At 41.9% G+C, this 7,659-nt stretch overlaps 1 protein-coding gene across 5 annotated transcripts in view; it reads right to left on the reverse strand.

The window, feature by feature from the left end:
- TDRD12 (tudor domain containing 12) overlaps positions 1–7,659 on the reverse strand; it is a 70,658-nt gene that overhangs the window by 18,990 nt on the left and 44,009 nt on the right. For 2 of the 5 annotated variants that reach the window (XM_040446236.1, XM_040446237.1), the window contains exons 20-22: positions 7,132–7,271; positions 6,778–6,998; positions 3,986–4,085 (exon numbers count right to left, since the gene is read on the reverse strand). In XM_040446236.1, coding sequence (XP_040302170.1) covers positions 3,986–4,085; positions 6,778–6,998; positions 7,132–7,271 — 461 coding nt within the window. Of the gene's footprint in view, positions 1–2,388; positions 2,589–3,985; positions 4,086–6,777; positions 6,999–7,131; positions 7,272–7,659 lie in introns of those variants that run through there. The other 3 variants (XM_040446238.1, XM_040446239.1, XM_040446240.1) reach the window with 3 other exon arrangements.

Below are 7,659 nucleotides of genomic sequence, written 5' to 3' on the forward strand. Positions count from 1 at the left end.
GAACTCTTATATGCAATGCTGGTGAGAATGTAAAATGGTACCACCACTATAGAAAACGGTTTGGCGAGTTCTTACACACACACACACACACACACACACAATCATATGAGCCAGCAATTCCATGGTCTCACTCAAAAAACATGAAGATACAGATCTAAAAAGATTTGTAACACAGAAATTCACAGCAGCCAGAAACTGCAAACAACTCAAATGGCATAAACTTGCGAACAGACAGGCAATCCACGGGAATCCTATTCGATAAGGAAAAAGGTGAATCTCCAAAGCATTATGCTGAATAACAGAGATAAGACTCAAAAGACTACGTATTGTATGATTCCATTACAAGAAATTCTAGTAAACACAAAGGTCTAGTGACAGAAAGCAAGTCCAGTGGCTGCCAGGAGTTGGGGTTGGGGATGAGGGGCCAGGAGAGACCTTTCTGAGGCAATAATAATGTTCATATCTTGACTGTGGCAGTGGTTACATGATTGTACATATTTCTCAAAACTCAACAAACTATACATTTAAAATAATGATTTTTACTGTATGCACACTGAACCTCAATAGAGCAGATTAAAAGGGAGGATCTGGTTAGAGGGGTTCTGGGAAGGTGACAGTGGTGAAGTGTCATGTGTTTTGACTCTGAATCCCCATGTAAAGACAGAGCAATGAGATGGCAAAACCAAATACTGGGGGCATACTTTACAACAAAGCTAATCGACAAAATATCCCCACAGACCCCAAAATAAAAGCAGATGAGGAAGATAACAAAGGAGAAAATCTAAGTGACCTTGGGTTTCATGATGACTCTGTGGATATGCCAAAAGCATGATTCCATGAGAAAAACAAGTGAAAAGTTGGGACTTTATTACAATTAAAAACCTCTGCTCTGCAAAAGGCACTCTAAGGAGAACGAAAAGACAAGCCACAAGACTAGGAGAAAATTTCTGCAAACCACGTATCTGATAAAGGACTGGTATCCAAAATCTACAAAGAACTCTTAAAACTCAACAATTAGAAAACAGACAACCCAATTAAAAAATGGGCAAAACACCCTGAACAGAGAGCTCACCAAAGAAGACATACGGGTGACAAGCACACGAAAAGATGCCCAACATCAAACATCATCAGGGAACTGCAAATTGAAACAATCAGGTACCACTACACACCTACTGGCATGGCCAGAATCCGAAACGCTGACAGCATCAGCTACTGGAGAGGAGTGAAGCAACAGGACCTCTCATTCTTTGCTGGTAGGAATACAAATGGGGCAGTCACTTCAGATAACAGTGGGGCAGTTTCTTACGGAGAAAAACAGCCTTACTATACAAGCCAACAATCGCATTCCTTGTCATTATCCAAATGAGTTGAAGGCTTACGTCTGCACAAAAACCTGCACACAAATATTTACCATAGCTTTATTCATAATTGTCAAAACATGGAAGCAAGTGAGATGTCCTTCAAAAGGTGAATGGATACACTATGGTATACTGAGCAATAAAAAGAAATGACCTATTAAGGGATAAAAAGAAGCCAGTTTGAAAAATGAAAAAAGCCAGAAAAGCCTACATAAGGTACAGTTCCAACTGTATGACATGCTAGAAAAGGCAAAAATATGAGACAGTAAAGTATCAGCGACTGCTGAGAGTTTCAGGGAAGAGAGGAAGGGTGGCGCAGGGGGGTCCTGAGCTGTTGAAGAGTTCTGTGGCACCAATGTAGAGTCATGTGTCACTCTGCATTTGGTAAAATCCACCAAATGTTCGCTACAGGGAATGAATCCTAATGTAAACTACAGACTTCAGTTAACAACTAAACGTATCAACGCTGACTCATCTATTGTCACACATGTGCCACACTAATGCAAGATGTTACTAATAGGGGAAGCTGTTGGGGTGGTATCGGGAACTCTGTATTTTCTGTTCAGTGGTTCTGTAAACTTAAACTGCTCTAAAAAATAAATATCTAGAGGTGCCTGGATGGCTCAGTCGGCTAAGCGTCCAACTTTGGCTCAGGTCACGATGTCACTGTGAGTTCATGCCCCACATCGGCCTCTCTGCTGTCAGCACAGAGCCCGCTTCAGATCCTCTGTCTCCCTCTCTATTCCTCCCTGATTCGTGAGCGTGCACATACACGTGCTTTCTCTCTTAAAAATAATCATTTAAAAATACATAAGTAAAGTATCTATTAATTTAAACAACAACAACAAAATAAGCAGATGAGCCAAACCCAGCCGCATCACGAAGCCTGCGTGTATCACTGTCTGTGCAGGAAGAAGCACATGCAAGAGCCTAAACACAGATGGGCCTAAACACAGGAGTCCGCAAGTGGCTACAGGTACTCAGTGAAAACACCGTGGGTGGGGGCGGGGGCGGGGCGGGGCGGGGCGGGGTGGGGTGGTGGGAGGGCCAGTGAGACGGGAGCAACTGAGCCTGGCAGGTTTTCTTCCATTCCAACAGTGGGTGAAGGCTGGAGCCCCAGGAAGTCTCCAAACTATCCATCCAAAGACAACAGAGATGAAGGGCCAGATGCACGTGGGAGACAGATATGGAGCCAGGAAATCTGCACAATCTCAGAAACTATGTCCCCACCTATTTTAATTACAAGAAAGAAACAGCAGAAAAGGAAACTTGGAAATTATCAATGTTACCCTGACTCAGACATTCTAAAATTCAAGGGAAATATATTTTATCTGAAAAGGAGCTGTAGCAAAGTATTAAGACCAAATTCCATATTAAGTTATAACAAAAAAGAGAATAAGGAGAGTAACAGTCCCTACAGATAATGGGGGAGTCACTGGGAAAGATGTATCCACAACCTAGATCAAAACTGTACCCTTCAACTTGAAAACAAGCTACCTTTCCTCTTGTTAATTAAGAAAATAATGGGGAGCCGGGCTGGCTCAGTCAGTGGAGCATGCAACTCTTGATCTTGAGATTGTGAGTTCAAGCCCCACAGGTGTGTGTGTGTGTATATATGTGTGTGTGTGTGTGTGTGTGTGTGTGTGTGTGTGTGTGTGTGTGTGTGTGTGTATACGTATATATATATATATATATATATATATATAATCCTCTCGAGAGGGAGAGAGAATATATATATATATATGCATATATACATACACACACACACATATATACAGACACACACACACACATATATATATATACATATATATATATATACACACAAACACATAGAGAGACATACATGATAAACAACATGTATAAAGGAACACAGACCAGAAAAACTTAGAAATGAGGTAACAGAACTAGGGAGACAGAACGGCACAAATGAGCAGAACATAGTTGCTTTAGGGAAAAGGGAAGGTAAAAAGAAGTCCTGAACTCAAGAAGAAAGGAAGAGGGGCGCCTGGGTGGCTTAGTCGGTTAAGTGTCCGACTTCGGCTCAGGTCATGATCTCCCGGTTTGTGGGTTCAAGCCCCACATTGGACTCTGTGCTGACAGCTCGGAGCCTGGAGCCTGCTTTGGATTCTGTGTCTCCCTCTCTCTCTGCCCCTCCCCTGCTTGTGCTCTCTCTCAAAAATGAATAAACATCAAAAAAAAATTTTTAAACAAAAAGAAGAAAAGAAGAAGTATTAAAAAGGATTCAAAAGAAAGTGACAAACTCTTAAGTCAGCAACTTTATCTACATTTCAGAATTTCCTCAAAGCACCATGGATATCGTGAAGAGACATATGTTATCACCGCACTATTTTTAATAGTCCCCAATGGAAACAACTTTCTTTCTGAAAGTACAACTAAAAAAAATCCTTTGATTGTTGAGGTTGGTTTATCTATTTTCTCCATTTGATGTTGGTTTTCTAAATAAACTGGGGTCTTGAAATAAGGCATCTCATAAGGACACATGGCTACTGTCACATTAATGGTGGTACATTAATAGCGTCATAATTATTCTGCTCCTATGAATGGAATATGTTCATTAAAATGGTCATTAATTACTGGACAAAAGGATCTTCAGCAAAACTTACTTTGATGTATCCAAATGTTGGTAGAGTTTGGTTGGATAATTTCCTTGGCATGTCTATTTCTGGATTAACATGGTGTCGATCAGGACAGATCCTTTGGTCTCTGAAAAAAAAAAAAAGTAACCGGGTTTTAAAAACAAACAAAAAAACAGTGATTTTAATGTATTTTAAAGTATTCTTCAGGAAAATTAATCTGTAATTGAAATCAGAGAACTTTTATCCCAAATACTTTAAGTTAACCATTTTAAATACTTTAGACACTAACAACATGCACATTACTGAAAAAGGGTCCTAAAATTTAATTAACACTGAATAAACTTCAAGAGTTACTTCATTATTTCTCTAGACAGTCTGTAAATGAACAAAATGTACTTCCAAAACAAAGACCCTGAAATCAGAAATTCATCCCCACAACCCACAACAAAGGCTACTAATAACCTCTAAACCAGAAGTCGCTCTGTAACCCAAACTGAGAAAACAGAGCTTCTGTTTCAAAAGTCAATATTCTGTTTAAAGGCATAATAGAAACTGCCACTAATAACCTGTTTAATGTACCATAATTCAAAACAGTTAATGTCAATAGTTAGCTGATAGATACTAGACTCCTCCTACCCAGTCCCAGTGATCACAGATCAAGCACTGGTATCATGTCCGGATCAGGGAGAAGGCTCCCGTGACTGTTAAGATAACCATCCTCTCCAAGTTGATTTATAGTATCAACACACATGCTATCAAAATTCAGACAATGTTTCTGAAGAACTGACAAGCCTATTCCAAAATGTATGTGGAGATGGAGCGGACTTAAAAGTCAAAACAACCTTGATGAAGAGCAAAGTTGGAGAATTTGCATACCAGCTTCCAAGGCTTGCTAAAGTATAAGCTACAGTACTTAAGAAAGTGTGGTACCGGTGTAAGAACAAAGAGACCAATGTAACACAGTCCACAAACGGACCACGTATGCTATCATCTGGTTTATGTCAAAGGCACCAACTGAGTGACAACACATTGATGTTTTTTTGTTTTTTTGTTTTTTTTTTTTTAATTTTTTTTTTCAAGGTTTATTTATTTTTGGGACAGAGAGAGACAGAGCATGAACGGGGGAGGGGCAGAGAGAGAGGGAGACACAGAATCGGAAACAGGCTCCAGGTTCCGAGCCATCAGCCCAGAGCCTGACGCGGGGCTCGAACTCACAGACCGCGAGATCGTGACCTGGCTGAAGTCGTACGCTTAACCGACTGCGCCACCCAGGCGCCCCCACATTGATGTTTTAAATAAAGGCCACTGGAGCAAATGATTACCCACGTGGAAAAAAGTAACCCTTGCCCCATACCTCACACTTGAAACAAAAATTCTCACTCTAGATTATATACCTAAGTGTGAAACCATCCATAAAGCTTCTAGAAGAAAATACAGAAGAATGTCTTCATGACCTAGAGACAGGCAAATATTTCTTACGTAAGGACACTAAACAATAGTAACCATGAAATAGTTCATCAAAATTAAAAAGGTCTGCTCACCAAAAGACTTACAATGAAAAGGCGGGCACCTGAGTGGCTCAGTCGGTTAAATATCTGACTCTTGATTTTGGCTGAGGTCATCATCTCATGATTAGGGAGTTCAAGCCCCACCTCTGGCTCTTGGGATTCTCTCTGTCCCTTGCTCTCTCTGCCCCTCCCTTGCTCTCATAATTAATTAATCAGTTAATTAATTAAAAGTACTAAATAAAAAATTAAAAGCACAGTGAAAAGGCAAGCCATGAACTGGGAGAAGATCTCAAGGCATATATCTGACAAAGTAGTTGTATGTCGAATAAATAAACTACTCCTACAAAGCAATAAGAAAAAGAATAACACCCAATTTAAAAAATTGGCAAAAGAGGGGCACTTGGGTGGCTCTAGCTGGCTAAGCCTCGGACTCTTGATTTCGGCTCAGGTCATGATCTCGTGATTTGAGGGATCAAGCCATGGGCTGGGCTCTGCACTGAGTGTGGAGCCTGCTTGGGATTCTCTCTTTCTCCCTCTCTCTCTCTGCCCATCTCACCCACCAAATAAATAAACATTTTTTTTAATGGGCAAAAGAACTGAACAGACACTTCACAAGAAAAGGACGGTCAAATGTCCCAGAAGCATACGAAAAGACACTCCACATCATAAATTACTAGGGAAATACAAATGGAAACCACCACCCCCGCCAACACCGTGTTGTCGGTGAGGATATGGAGAAACTCTGCTCTCCCACACACTGCTGATGGGGTCATGAACCCGTCACACACCTTGGGAAGGTTAGACAGGCGCTCACCCCATGACCCAGCAATCCCAAAGTCTACACCCAAGAGAAATGGGTGCGTGTTTCCACAAAGGGACATGTGCAAGAGTGTTCAGGGGAGTTTCATACATAATAGCCAAAAGCTGGAAACAACTGCTCTCCCATCAACAGGAAAATGGATGTATACATTGTGATATATTCATACGATAGAGTATCGAGCCATTAAATCCACAGATAAATAAATCCACCCAATACACACAGGAACAGAGATGAATGTTGCAGACGGTAAGCTGAACATACAATTCCATTTATGTAAAGTTGGGAAATGAGCAAAATTAATCAATGTTGACAGATATTTAGGGGCAGTTACCTCCAGGGGAGGGCAGATTGGGAAGGAGCATGGGGAGAACCTCTAGGACTGGGTGGTGGTGTATACTGTGCGTACATATGTAAAGGTCTTCCAGCAGTAAAAGTATATCACTGTGCACTTTACTGTACATTTCAAGGTTTTAAACAAATGACTGGCTTACTTGCAAAAACCAAAAGACTTAAGACACGGACAAAGAGGCCTTCGGGCTTTCTTATCTTCTTTGGCTTCCAGAACCCCCGCAGTAAACTCATACAGCTCCACGGGAATCTTGGCATCGGCTCGCTCCAGGTAGCGCAGGACCCCGACCGCGTGGCACGCATTTCTCTCCGTCAGCAGCAAGACAGATTTGGTTTTCTTATCTCCCTGTTCTGCAGGAGAACCCTTAAAATCGGGGGCGAATAAAGGAAGCAGGTCGTCCATCCCAGTCTAACTGATAAAACCCCGCGGACTCTGCATTTCTCATTGCACAGAAAATGCCAGGGGAATATTTAGAGATAACGAAAATTAATCAAACCTGCTCGGTTGGACTCCGAAAATGGTCAGACATGCAATACAGACGCCCACCAAAAATCTTTGGTGAGGAAGGGAAGCTGAAGTGAATCACGCACGTGGCATCGGTGATGGTCAAGAGCGGTATGCAGTCGTCAGTTAAGGCTGGTGACAAGGATCCGACAACCACAGATGAGGCGTAGCTCCCTGCACTGACACTACACAGCAATTCCGTAACCGTACCTCAACACGTGTCTCTACCGCACTTCACTGTGTGGGTGCCAACAAACTCCTTCCCCGACTGCCCCCCCCCCAAATGTCACAGCCCCACGATCACATTCCAGAGAAAAGTCGTCTCCCTAACTTTGGCTTGGAAAATACCCCTTTCTATTACAAATCTAGGCTGCCCATCTATTTTTCACTTATCTTACAGTTTGACTTTCAGATCTCTAACGTCATTGTTCACAACCATCTGTGACAGATTTCGTCAGAGGTGTGCGTGCGCAGCACACACACACACACACACACACACACACACACACACACACACACA

Source organism: Herpailurus yagouaroundi, unplaced genomic scaffold (genome assembly GCF_014898765.1).
Source record: "Herpailurus yagouaroundi ecotype Mexico unplaced genomic scaffold, PumYag 194, whole genome shotgun sequence".
Taxonomy (NCBI): domain Eukaryota; kingdom Metazoa; phylum Chordata; class Mammalia; order Carnivora; family Felidae; genus Herpailurus; species Herpailurus yagouaroundi.